General features: G+C 39.9%; 1 protein-coding gene and 1 long non-coding RNA gene across 2 annotated transcripts in view; both read left to right on the top strand.

Moving 5' to 3' along the window:
• The window catches only part of LOC149499796 (uncharacterized), a 588,308-nt gene that overhangs the window by 5,236 nt on the left and 568,172 nt on the right, over positions 1-14,900 (top strand). The gene's annotated exons all lie outside the window — the stretch shown is intronic.
• Positions 5,808-7,906, top strand: LOC149499802 (uncharacterized). Its single transcript, XM_089738814.1, has one exon. It carries the CDS (start codon positions 6,977-6,979, stop codon positions 7,904-7,906), a length of 930 nt encoding a protein of 309 aa, XP_089594940.1. The 5' UTR covers positions 5,808-6,976.

The raw sequence follows: 14,900 nt of genomic DNA, 5'->3' as shown, positions 1-14,900 counted from the left end.
GCCCACCTGATGGTGAGTGGTTACCGTCGCTCATGGACGTCAGCAATGCCAGGGGCAGAGCCAAGCCGCTGCCTACCGTTATATGGAGTCGGCACAGCGAATTTTTCTATTCTATTCACCTCTGTCAGCCGTCATCTCAACACTCACTCCTCTATCTCTCATATTGTCATTCACACACTCCATCCATGTCCTCTTCGGTCGACCTCTTCCCCCTCTACCTTGCACCACCATTTCCATACATCTCCTAGTCACATGCATCGCATCTCTACATATCACATGTCCATACCACGCTAACCGTCCGCCCTTTAATTTATCAATCCTTGTTAGTCAATTCAGAACAATTTTTAAATATTTTTTGTTTTATAACATAAATAATATTTGCATAAGGAACTAAAGAGCCACATGTGGCTCGCGAGCCGCAAATTGCCGACCCCTGGTATAAGAAGATACACTGTAAGCAACAAGCCTACCAAGGCATGCACGTACACAAGATAGAAGGTAGAAGTGAGTAGAGATTTACATACGTGAAGCAGAGGATACCAATGAAAGGTACCGATGCTGAGAAAGTACGTGGAGTTGGATTCCGCATACGTAGTCGTCAATAAACATCCAGCAGACTTCGGAAGATGGGCCCCTAAGCATTTCGTCATTTCGTCACATAACAACGTGAACTGGTGGTAGGACCTCTTGTGAGTCCGCAGGGGTAGGTATCACCGCCCTGCCTATTTCTGCCGTGAAGCAGTAATGCGTTTCAGTTTGAAGGGCGGGGCAGCCGTTGTAACTACACTGAGACCTTAGAACTTATGTCTCAAGTTGGGTGGCGCATTTACGTTGTAGATGTCTATCGGCTCCAGTAACCACTTAACACCAGGTACGCTGTGACCTCGTCCACACATCTAAGCAATAAAAAATAAATAAAAAGCAACCGTATCTCTCGTCTTCAAGAAAACTTTCAGACGTAAGACATTCCGTTACAAATGTTGGAAAGTTTTCAACCTTAAAAAAAAAAAGAAAAACTTATTCTGATAAGGGCTTCCGAGTTGGAAATAAATAAGGGTCGAATTTGCTTTTTGTTGTTATGAACGCGATAAAAAGTAAGACCAAGGAACATTAGCGATTGTATATGTCACGGGTATTTTGTATCTGTTCAACTGGTATGCGCTGAGGTACTTGTCAATATTACGCCAATGGAAGGAATTGACAGTCTTGACAAGTCTTCGTGGCCTAAAGGATAAGACGTCCGGTGCATATGTAGCGATGCACCGGCGTTCGAATCCCGCAGGCGGGTACCAATTTTTCTAATGAAATACGTACTCAACAAATGTTCACGATTGCCTGCGACGGTGAAGAAATAACATCGTGTAATAAAAATCAAACCTGCAAAATTATAATTTGCGTAATTACTGGTGGTAGGACCTCTTGAAAGTCCGCGCGGGTGGGTACCAACACCCTGCCTATTTCTGCCGTGAAGCAGTAATGCGTTTCAGTTTGAAGGATGGGGCAGCCGTTGTAACTATACTGAGACCTTAGAACGTATATCTCAACTTTACGGGTGGATACTGCTTCAACTTGTCCCCTATTCAAGATGGTCCTCCTTACATCTACTCTACATAACCATAGACACGTCTTCACGGAACCACCCGATACACTGACACTCTTGTTAGACGTTAAGATAAGGCAGACCATCGTACTGTTTCCGTAGCAGAAGCTTCCAGGTTTCCCGAATTTTGATTCACTCACAAATTGTATTTGCTGTATTCTTCAAAATATTAAAACGAACGAACATTTTTGTAAATTAAGAAATGGCGAATACAAAGTATTCGTCAAATAAACGCTCAACGCTTTTAAATACAAAATACAAGACGAGTTTCCTCTTACGATCAAGTGGAAATATTAGTTTTCTAACTTCGAGTTGATAAAAGCTATATAATATGAACTCGATCAACTTTCATGTTAAGAACTTTACATGTTAAGTTTATGAGCAAGTGCCTAAACTATGCCACATTATAGACTATTAAACTGCGGGAGGTTATACAGTATAGGAGTGCAGGGCCGCAATATTATTAAAAGTATTAAAAAAATGTATGTAGAATAAAAATAAATCGCATTAGTCTTCTTCTTTTTTTAAGTACGGCAATTGACTTCTAGCGATGCCTTACCTAAAGCACCGGTTACCGTCTTCGCCGAACCCGTGGCTTGCGACGAAGGGGTCAGCGAGTAAAATAACCCATAGACACAGCCCACTGAGTTTCTCGCCGGATCTTCTCAGTGGATCGCGTTTCCGATCCGGTGGTAGATTCTGCGAAGCACTGCTCTTGCTAGGGCCAGTGTTAGCAACACCTCCAGTTTGAGCCCTGACCTACACGCTAGGATAACGCTGATATATAGCCTCTCAAGAATATCAACATAGGTACGAGAAAAAAAATCGACGCCATTGTTGTTGTATAAAAAATTACATGAATGGAAATGAGAGTAAGTTGATTAATTGGAGACTTCAATCAATTGGGTTGAAATAAAATGACACGAAATGAGATGATTTGGTTGTTTATTGAAAATTTTCCAGTGGACTCTTTTGAAGAACCAGAAAGGCTACGTTATTTCGTTTTTTCACATTTGTACACTTTAGTAGGTAATTTAAATTATTGTGAACCCAAGTCGAGCTTATAAACAATTTGATGAGCAAAATATACAGACTCACATGACCTCATTATGCTTAGTGCGAGTTTTTAAACGTTCTCGATAGCGTAAAAGTTAACTCAACTTTGATACCTTTTACTACGTTTGAGTTAACTTTTACGCTATCGAGAACGTCAAAAAACTCGTACTAAGCACACAGATAATAAATACGTAATATCTCCTTACAGTGCGATCTCTTTTTGGCGTTCAGCCTAATTCCGATTGGGTCTCTGCAGCGCAGTAATGAAAGCCAGCCTATATCTCTTACGATTTACAAATATCACTAACATGGAGCATTAAGTACAATTTAGTTTCATAGCACAGACTAGGACAAAACCCTGAGTCCTTCCTATGCTAGTTTCGAACGACATTAGGGCCGTCGGTCTTCCGAGCGACGACATCCTCGGAAGATCTTCCCCGACGCAGTTGTCGCGATAAACTAAAAACTATGCGCCCATTTAACCATTATGTTAATACTGCAGGTGACATCCCTTACGGAGTTCTTTTTACGACGAGAATTTCATCTAATTTGCATAAGAATGTGAAATGTTCTGAGAGAAATTAGTCTAGCGATGCTCTCGTGAAGAGTTATAGACTTGAAGAAATACGAAAACGGTATTAAAGAGTTTCGGAGTTTGTCACACATCGAGTCAGATTTCAGGACATACTTTTGAATAAATATCAATAGGATCTTGTACCTAACCTATGAAGTCGCCGAATTATCTTCTTCTTCTATATATATATAAAAATGAATTGCTGTTCGTTAGTTTCGCTAAAACTCGAGAACGGCTAGACCGATTTGGTTAATTTTGGTCTTGAATTATTTGTCGAAGTCCAGAGAAGGTTTAAAAGGTTTTCCCTTTGATATTGTGTCCCCCCTCGGACGGATTCCTTTTGTTTGCTTTAAGTTTACTTTATGCAAAAGTTGTCTTTTATTTATCGATTGAGGCACTACGAAGTCTGCCGGGTCAGCTAGTAATACAATAATTTAAAATTAATTCAATTTAAAAAAATATTATTTTCAAATTTTTTCATTAGTTTATTGATTGGTGTTTCATTTTCATTACATTTGTAATAGCATTTTTAATTTATAAATATGAAGACGATAAAAAGTTAATTAAGGAATATGAGTTCCGTCATGATAACAATGCCGGACAAACGGCTTAGAACATTAATGACGTGTACGAAATATGTACTTATTCTGGCCATAAATACTGTTACAATTAAAAATAAACAAAATATTACGTTTGAATTTGGAATCTGTCATTTTTATATGATTGCTCATTGAGTTTTCTCATTTTGGCGCCAATACATTGTACAATATTTTGCGATATTACAATGGAGTGGGGTGATAAAGAGAACCGAATCGCTGAGATTGTATTACACGAAGTAGGTATGGAGCCAAATGAAATTTTTAAAACTCTCCATACGCTTGGTATTAGTAAAATGTTTGTGTACGGGGCTATTAATAGTTGCAATGAGACCTCCTCTGTTCTGGCCGTCCACGTAGTGTTCGTACGAAAAAGGTGGTCAAAGCAGTAAGGGAAAGAATTCGTAGAAATCCTGTCCGAAAGCAAAATATTTTATCTCGGGACATGAAGATAGCACCTAGAACCATGTCGCGTATTTTAAAAGATGACTTAGGACTTGCAGCCTATAAGAGACGTACTGGTCATTTCTTAACTGATAATTTAAAAGAGAATAGGGTGGTAAAATCGAAACAACTACTGAAGCGGTACGCAAAGGGAGGTCGCAGAAAAATGTTGTTTACGGATGAGAATTTTTTTATAATTGAGCAACATTTTAACAAACAAAATGACCGTATTTATGCACAAAGCTCTGAGGAAGCTTCCCAATTAGTCGACAGAGTGCAACTTGGGCACTATCCGACTTCAGTGATGGTTTGGTGGGGTATTAGCTATGAAGGAGTGACTTTTTTTTTTTTTTTTTTTCCACAGGAGAAAATCGCCGGATCCCCACCCGCGCGGCAGGTGGAGTATGTGGGAGTTGAACCCACTAAAAACTCCTGCCGCTCACAACCGGCGCCCTACCTCGGACCGGGCCGGAGCCCAGTCGGGGCTATTGAAACGGCGGGACAGGGTTGACGCAGAGCACATTACATCCATCCCACCGTCCCACGGACGCCGGACCGGTGGCCGCCAGCGACACGACCACCGGTTCCCTCGTTCAGCGGGCCGAGAGCCCGCTTTGATGGCGCCGCGTTACACCTTCCCCCAGAGCGGTCGGGGGAACGCGGTCTACCATCACCCGGCTTCCTATTGCGGGTGAGCGTGCCAAGCACGCCACCCCACGTCTGGGTCTCTCCCCGCACAAAACGGGTGGGACCCCTAGCTCTTAGGGGGCCAGGTCACGGATACGACCCCGGTCCCGACCCCCTGCTCGGCGGCGGCGGGTTTCTGCGTAGTGAGGAGAGCTTTCCCTCACTCGCCCCGCCGCCTCCTTCTGCGAGATGGTGCACTCGCAGAAGTCGAGCATAGCCTTCCATGACTCATCGCTGCCAAGCATCGACGCCACGACGCCAGGCAGCGACAAGTCAGGTCCTATCTTTGCGACCAGGACACGGCGCTGCACCTCCCACGCGGGGCAGACAGCGAGCGTATGCTCCGCTGTGTCCAGGTCCTGTCCACAATGGTGACACCTCGTCGTCGGCTCAGCCCCTATCCGGCGCAGGTACTTCCCGAAGCATCCGTGCCCGGTCAGCACCTGCACCAGACGAAAGGTGAGACGTCCTTCGCCACGATTCACCCAGTCATCAAAGACCGGGTAAACCGCCTCGACGGTCCGTAGCCCCCACGTGGGGTTGGCCAATCGCCTCGACCACGACTCGAGCACGGACCGCCGAGAATGGGCCTTCCGCGCCCGCAGCTCACTTTCGGGGAGACGCGCCACGCCCCGAGCACGAAGCTCGCTGCGCCACCGATAGTCGGCAGCGAGCGACTCCGCCTCCAGTTCCCATGGCGGCGTCCCCGCCAAAACACACACCGCCTCGAAGGAGACGGTGCGATATCCGCGGATGACCCTGATGGCAACGGTGCGCTGCGGCCGGCGCAGGAACCGAGCCATAGTGGCCCGGTTGCGCGGCTCAGCCCACACAGGTGCACCGTACAGGGCCATCGATCTGTTACAGACTCCCCATGCTAGTTAAAATGATGTTACATCCTTTTTAATAACCACTGATGCTGAGTAAGCATAGTAAGAAGTCACTTAGTAATAGTTACCGACCGAGACTCAGTCAGTCGTACTTAATCATCCATCGGGAGCGGTCTTAGACAATATCTCTTTCTTCCAATTACTAAAATTCAGTTGTTCGTGTGATTGAACCAATAAAAGTGAAATCTCTTCTTCAAAATTATTTTTTAAAAACCTAATCGGGAGACCCCGCATAACATTGGTGGCAGCGTGAAAGGGATCAAAAAACCTGGTCCTCGGTTCGTCTCCGTACCTGAAGTCATCACAGCGATTCTGGAAAGCAGCCGTACCTAGAAGGTGAGCCTTGAAACAAGGAAAAGAAGAAAATAATCACTGTATCCTGGAAAGAATAGAAGAGAAAATTGTCAAGACACTCAAATTACACCGTCTCCTGTGAAACACAACTCTTCAAATTCCACTGTCTCCTGTGAAAAACGACTCTTGAAATTCCACTGTTTCCTGTGAGAAAACTACACATTAAATTCCACTGTTTCCTGTGAGAAAACTACATATCAAATTCCGCTGTTTCCTGTGAGAAGAAAAGTAAGGCGCAAATTTTATCACATATTCAAACTCATCGCGTGAAGGAAGTCCTACTCAAGAACCAAATCATCATCATCCCGTCTCCCAGTTCTTCGTGCTCCAACTTCGAGATGCTCCTCGTACTGTAAGTCCTAAGATAAGGAACTTGATAATTCACCGACTTAATTGTATAATCACTAATTCGTTTTATAAATTCATTAATAACTAATTATCCTGCAATTTAAAATAAAAAATATCGTATTACAAATATTCAAACCACGCGTCTAACATTCAATGCAATCTGCAGTTTCTTAGAAGCGATAAGGACCGCCCGCAAGCGAATCATTGTGAACCTTTTAGATAATTTTAATAGCCATAAGTTTTAACCTTGTAATAATCTCACCACTATAAGTTATACATCGTGCTTTTTCAATTTCAAATTTTATTTAGAATATTATTATAATTATTTTTCTCTTTTTTTTTCCTTCCTGTTTATTTGTTTTAATCATTTTAAGTCACATAAATATAAATAAATATTTGAATAACATATACATAAATCATATATTGAATGACGAAACAGAGAGAGGTTAAAGAAGAAGAATCTGTTACAATGTCGGAAATTGCTCTTAACGTCCTTATCAAATTCATCGGTACTTTCGATGGTTCACGAGATAAACTAACACCGTTCTTAAATAATTGTCGCAACGCCATAAATCTAGCATCCGCTTCTCAAGCAGAGGTTCTCTTAAAATATATACTCAGCCGCCTAGAGGGCAAAGCGGAAACGGCATGTGCCGTCAAAGAATTTACTAAATGGTCACAGTTAGAAGAATTCTTAAAAACTCAATTTGGAGACGTTAAACATTATGCATACTTATTATCAGACCTTCAAGAATGCAAACAAGGCCGAAACGAATCCGTAAGCCAATATTCATTAAGGGTTGAATCTTGTCTCGCTAAAGTATTAACGGAGATAAATATTTCAATACCGACAAAGAAAAAGGACGAGTTAGCCGGACGGCTGGCTGCTATGCAAGACCTAGCTTTGAACGTTTTCATAATAGGATTACAACCCCCATTAGCTACAGTAGTCAGATGTAGGGACCCTACCACTCTAAATGAAGCGATTAATTTTGCGACGGCAGAAGAAAAATTTATAGGGATGACAGTTAAAAGACAGTTTGGCCCGTCTACTAGCACACATGCGGAGCGTAGACCAACCAATAGTCAACCTTTTCCGAGGCCTCAGTTTCAACCTCAGTCCAATTTCAGAACAAACACCGCTGTCTGCAGATACTGCAAAAATGTAGGCCATACCATAGAAAACTGCCGCAAGCGACAATTCAACAACGATAGACGAATGCAATATACTCCGAATCCTAATTATTCACAGGGAACCCCTCGATATCCGAATCGCGTTCATTTTGTAAACGACAACAATGCCGGTTATGTTAACCCCAATCAAACAACACCCACAGATGAACATTTAAACGAGTAACGGGCCCACGGCGGTGTCTCGTGAGCCCCAAAAGCCTAAACCCGATCCACCCTTATACAAAGGACACCAACACATTCACTGTTTCCGCTGTTTCTACTAAATCCACCGAATCTACTAAATCTACTAATTCTACTAAATCTACTAAATCCACTGAATCCACTAAATCCACTGAATCCACCGAATCCACTGAATCCACTGAATCCACTGAATCCACCGAATCCACCGAATCCACTGAATCAACCAAACCTACTAAATCGACTAAATTTACTAAATCTTCTAAACCTATCAAATCCGCTGAATCAAATGTTTCATTTACCCCTGTTGCTTCATCAACTCAAGCCACGACTACTACTCCTGTTGTTCCTACCGTATCTCCTATATATCCTAGTTGTTCAAAGTCAAAAATTTACGAAATAAAATCCAATCAATCAAAACGTTATTTACCACACATAAAAATTGCAACTAGACTTAATAATCATGACCTTGCCTTCTTAATCGATACTGGCTCCTGTGTTAGTCTTATAAAAGCAAAATCAATTAAAACATTGCCCACTCTCCAAAATGAAATCATCTACCTTAAAGGCATAAATACAAGTAACGCAACAGTACCGACCATGGGTCACTTTATGATTCCACTGTTCAAAGACCATGAGTCGGAAATATCATATAAATTTCATGTGGTTAAAGAAATCGATCTTGATTACGATGGTATAATTGGCACAGACCTCCTTAATGATCTAGACGCCGTTATAAACTATAATTCAGACACATTACGTATAAGACACTTTACAGTTAAATTAAAATACAATCATCCAATTTATAAAATTGCACCTCGATCCGAAACAATTATAGAATGCACTGTTGATAACCCCAATTGTCGTGAAGGACTTATAATAGATCAACATATTTCTGACTCACTTCTAGTCTCGAACTGTGTAGTTACAGTTAAAAATAACAACAGAGTTAACATATCTGTTTTAAACATATCAGAAGAAACTAAGTTCATTAATTCCGATATCAAAGTAAATGTACAACCCTTCGACGTAAATTTCACAAATACATATTATGACAACCCTAGCTTTAGTTCTGATGTTTCTAAATCCTCAATTGCTAGGAGGGATCAAGTTCTAAATTTATTAAGAGTAGACCATCTGAACGACGAAGAAAAGACAGAATTATTCGATATATGTGCTCGTTATTCCGACGTATTCCAATTACCAGATGACAAACTGTCCACCACGAACTTGTTACAGCATGAAATTAATACAACGTCCTCCGATCCTATTAATGTAAAATCTTACAGATTTCCACAAATTCACAAAAAAGAAGTGGAAACGCAAATTTCTAAAATGCTATCTCAAGATATTATAAAACCTTCTACTTCACCGTGGTCATTTCCTATATGGATTGTCCCAAAAAAAATGGACTCCTCCGGTCAAAAGAAATGGAGAATTGTAATAGACTATAGGAAATTAAACGATATAACTATTGGGGAGAGCTACCCCATACCACAAATCAACGAAATATTAGACCAATTAGGAAAATGCCAATACTTTTCCACCTTAGACCTCTGCTCAGGATTTCACCAAATATCTATTAACGAAAAAGACGCTCCTAAAACTGCATTTACGGTACCACAAGGGCATTTCCAATTCAATCGCATGCCTTTTGGACTCAAAAACGCACCAGCAACATTTCAACGCTTAATGAATACTGCACTCGCCGGTCTCCAAGGTATTCACTGTTACGTTTATCTTGATGACATAGTTGTTTACTCATATGACTTGAACTCTCACTGCGACAAACTATCTAAAATCCTTGAAAGACTTCGCCAACACAACCTAAAACTTCAGCCCGACAAGTGCGAGTTTCTTCGCAAAGAGGTTGGTTATCTCGGACATATTATTAGTGATAAAGGAGTGAGCCCAAATCCGGAAAAGGTAGAAGCGGTTACTAAATTCCCTACACCAAAATGTCCCAAAGACGTTAAGTCGTTTTTAGGATTAGTGTCATACTATCGCCGGTTCATTCCAGATTTTTCTAAAATCGCTAAATCCTTAACTTCTCTACTCAAAAAAGATATTCAATTCTCCTGGTCTAATGAACAACAACAAGCTTTCGATGAACTAAAAAATAAACTTATATCTGCTCCTATCCTTATTTACCCTGACTTTTCTGAACCTTTTATACTCACCTGTGACGCTTCCAATTACGCCATTTCCGCAATCCTATCTCAGGGCGATATCGGGAAAGATCGTCCAATAGCCTACGCGTCTAGGACTCTAAATAAAGCTGAAACAAATTACTCTACGACGGAAAAAGAATGCCTAGCCATTATATTTGGTACAAAAACCTTTCGTCCATACCTTTATGGTCACAAATTCACTATAGTAACAGACCACAAACCATTGAAATGGCTATTTAACTGCAAAGACCCAGGATCGCGTTTGGTTAGATGGAGACTCAAACTCGAAGAGTTTGATTATAAAATCGAATACAAAAAGGGTAAAATTAACAGTAACGCCGATGCTCTATCTCGATTTCCCGTAAACCCAATCCAACCAGTTGATGAGCCTATTCCTTCGACCTCGAATCCAAATTTGTCTACCGGATTTAGTCCAATTACCCTAGAAGACCTCGATGTACATATTCCCTTTTTAGATCCCGATGAATTACCTTCCGTAGACCTGCTAGAAGGAAACGATTCCTTGCTTCAAACCCCCAGTCCTCCTCGCGGAGAGGAAACATTTAATGACGTCGAACCTGCTCAGAATCCCGCCGGACCCACTGACTCTATCATTCCAAATCCTCCTACCTCGCCAATCCCATCTCTTCCTACATCGGCCCCACCTTGTTCTCTAAGACAAAATTATAGTCGATTCCTAAAAATAACATCTAATTCAAAATTCCAGAGTAACACTATCATAATAGAACACAACGACAGCATCCTCAAAAGTAACTGTAAAAACATCGTCATACCTACTTCGATAGACCTCGATGAGTCAAATCCATTCGTCGAAGACATATTAGGCGAACTAGAAAACGACAAATCTTTACTAAATCAGGAAAGAACTTTATACAAAACTCTTTCCCACGACCTTAAAGGAAGAAAAATCTATTTCTTATTCACAAAAGTATACCATTTCGACGACTGTTCATATGAAAATATCTTTGAAAGCCTACAATATTTAAAATCCGAATTGGTACAAAACTTAAAGGAACCTAATAGCAGCATTGCCATCACTGATTTCCGAAACCCCTTCGAAAAACACATATGGACCAAATTATATAACATGCTGTGTTACATTTTCAACGACACACAAATTACTATTCACGTATATCATAATAATATAATTTACCCTACACCCTCAGAAATCTCTAAAATACTTCGTGAAAACCACGACATCCCTATAGCCGGACATCTTGGTACAGCACGAATGTTAAATAGAATACGAGAAAGATACTTTTGGAAGCGAATGCGTAGCGACGTTGAAGATTATATAAAAAGTTGTATACAATGCCAGACTAACAAAGCTCTCAGACAGTCAAATAAATCCCCGATGCAGATAACCACTACATCAACTAAGCCTTTTGAACGACTTAGCTTAGATCTTGTAGGTCCCTTGCCGGAAGCAGGATTAACTAAACTTAAATTTATAGTAACCCTACAAGACGACCTTACTAAATTTTCATTTGCATATCCGGTATCTAACGCAACAGCTGAAGAAACTTGTGAGTGCTTGGTGCACTTTATATCCATCTTTGGGATACCAAAGTCTATTTTGACAGATCAGGGAACTAACTTTACCGCTGAGCTATTTCGGAAAACTTGCGAGTTCCTTAAAATTAAACAAATTTGGTCATCGCCATACCATCCCCAAACACAAGGGGCACTGGAACGGAGTCACTCCACACTTAAGGAATATCTCAAGTCCTACGTAAACAGTAACCATTCCGATTGGCACAGGTATGTATATACGGCAATGTTGGCATACAACAGCTCAGTACATTGCACTACTAATTTCACTCCCTACGAACTTCTTTTCGGGCACAAGCCTTATATACCCGATTCTGTTTACGAATTAAAAACAGAATACACGTACCCAGAATATATCAGAGCACTAAGTCACCGAATGAAGCTTTCGAGGGATAAAGCTCTTGAAAACATTCAAAATTCCAAAGAAAGGTCCAAATTATATTATGACACTCATTCTCGCTTAGTGAAATACCAAATTGGTGACTATGTATATTTGAAGAATCACCTACGTCTTCGCAAAGCTCTCTCACCTATATGGAAAGGACCATATAAAGTGATTAAAATCAATGGACGTAATACATTGACTTTATTAATCAATAGACGTCACGTTACTCATCATTATGATGAAGTGAAATTAGCTTCTAGATCTAGCGATAACTAACTTATTAGTATGTAAGTCCTATTTCATAGTTTTTATATTCTAAATCTTATATAATAGTATAGGTATAGTTAGTTTGAAATTCGTTATTAGCGTACTTAGATTTACTTTAGAAATATTCTTTATTACAGTCTTATCACGTCAGGAATTATGGGACAAGAATTTATCCAGCCTCTCAAAAACAATCCTGGTGTTTACTTCGATCACATAGGTTCCTTAAGTCTTACCGATAACTATTTAGATATAATTATTCCATATGACATATCATTTCTAAATACGCATATTAATAATCTTCAATTGTTCTTAAATAGTTCAATGCTATTGTGTAAGAAAAGTATAATTATCGACGTTATAGAATGTCAAAATATATTTCAAGCTTTGTTTACTCGCTGTAGTGATCTAATTCATGATTACGAATCCGTATCACATATCATCTCTCGTCAAACCGTTCAAAATAAACGTTCAGCACTATTTGGTTTTGTGGGAACTTTATCAAAGAAACTGTTTGGAACAATGAACGAAGAAGACGCAGCTCGTTACGATAACGCTATTAGAGAAGTACAAACAGATCAAAAGAAAATATCCCAATATCTAAAGGAAAATATATTAATAACAACTTCTACTATAAAATCAATGAACAGCACCCTGCGTAACATAGTAGAGAATGAAAGACACTTAAGTAATGCCATTACTTACCTTGCGAGAGAAATTAAAAATATTACTAATCATATCTCTACAGAACTAACTGTAAGGTCTCGCATACTCGAATTAACTTCGATAATAGAAAGTAATCTCTTAACGTTATCCTTCAAAGTTGAAGATATTATCAACTCTATTATGTTTAGTAAATCTAATCTACTGTATCCAACAATTCTAAGTCCTAGAAAACTCTACATTGAATTAGCAAATAACTATAGGCTATTGCCAAATTCTCAAAGACTACCAGTACAACTTAGTTTTAACAATATTCATATTATACTTAACATTTCAGAAATATCTAGTTATTTTAATAAAGAAAGCATAGTTTTTGTTATCAGTCTTCCACTCGTAAGAACAACTGACCTTAGCTTATACCATAATTTGCCATTCCCAGTCCCCCACAATATTAAAGCACCAAACTCTTACGCTACCATTCTACCGAGCTCCAAGTATATCGGCATTAGTAAAGATAAACTAACATACTGTAAGTTAGACGAAATAAATTCATGCAAAATCATCGATAAGGATCATTATTTGTGCAAGACTTATGTAACATATTCTTCTTCTGCAACACCATCCTGTGAAACTGAATTAATCACTAAGATACTTACTACTGTTCCTGAAATATGTGAAACTAAATTTATACGTGGTTATTTAAATGTATGGCAGCCATTACGTAACGATAAGTGGTTGTACTTAATGTCTCAAAAGAGTAAAATAAATATAGAATGTAACTTTAATAATTCTGTGTCAAAAGAAATAGATATAAGTGGTAATGGAATATTATATTTACCTGCAAGTTGCATAGCTTATTGTAAGGATACACGTCTAGTGTCACGAAATGATTATAAAATGTATCTTAAGCCTATTATTCCTAAGTTCAATATCTTAAATGATTCTCGATTTAATTCTATTGCTTACAATAATATTATACCTAAATTACCTATTGTAAATTTAAATAATGTAGACTTGGATGTAATCGCCTATGATAATCTTGAAATATTAAAAGGCCTCGATGAAATCATAGAGAAGCCACATATAGTATTGTATCAAAATTATTATCTTAGTTTTATTATGTTTACCTTATTCATAGTTTTAATTTTCATAATCTATATTTTCTGTAAAGTTGGCATAAAGAGAAACGTCATTAGATTTAGAAAAAATATAAAAAAATCAGACCCTAAACTAGAAGAGGGTAAAGCTACACCACCACCATCCCTTAGAATTGGATCCTAAGGGTAACATAACGTAAACTCACTTATTTAATCGTGTAGTTTACTCTAAATCGGGGGGCTGTTACAGACTCCCCATGCTAGTTAAAATGATGTTACATCCTTTTTAATAACCACTGATGCTGAGTAAGCATAGTAAGAAGTCACTTAGTAATAGTTACCGACCGAGACTCAGTCAGTCGTACTTAATCATCCATCGGGAGCGGTCTTAGACAATATCTCTTTCTTCCAATTACTAAAATTCAGTTGTTCGTGTGATTGAACCAATAAAAGTGAAATCTCTTCTTCAAAATTATTTTTTAAAAACCTAATCGGGAGACCCCGCATAACAGATCGCACCACCCCCGCGTAGAGGCGGCGCACAACCTGATCCGGTCCCCCAATATTCGGGAGCAGCCGGCTCAAAGAACCGGCCGTCCCAATCAATCGGGGGACCAGCTCCGCAAAGTGAGCACGAAAAGCCCACTGGCTGTCCAACACGAGGCCGAGGTACTTCAACTGCACCCCGACCCCTATCCGGACGCCTCCAACCACGATGTGGGTGTCAACGGGTGGCGCCCTCCGCGGCCCGTGAAACCAAAGAGCCTCCGATTTACTGAGCGCCACGTCGAGACCCAGCCTCTTTATCCTTCCGACGACGAGGGCCAC

This window comes from Bombyx mandarina, chromosome 26 (assembly GCF_030267445.1).
Source record: "Bombyx mandarina strain Sakado chromosome 26, ASM3026744v2".
Lineage (NCBI taxonomy): Eukaryota > Metazoa > Arthropoda > Insecta > Lepidoptera > Bombycidae > Bombyx > Bombyx mandarina.
Note: the sequence above shows the minus strand (reverse complement) of the source record. Positions and strands in the feature narration are given on the sequence as shown.

What these genes read in the sequence shown, in the direction of transcription:
- LOC149499802 (XM_089738814.1), top strand. Translation starts at nt 6,977, where the DNA reads ATGACGAAACAGAGAGAGGTTAAAGAAGAAGAATCTGTTACAATGTCG.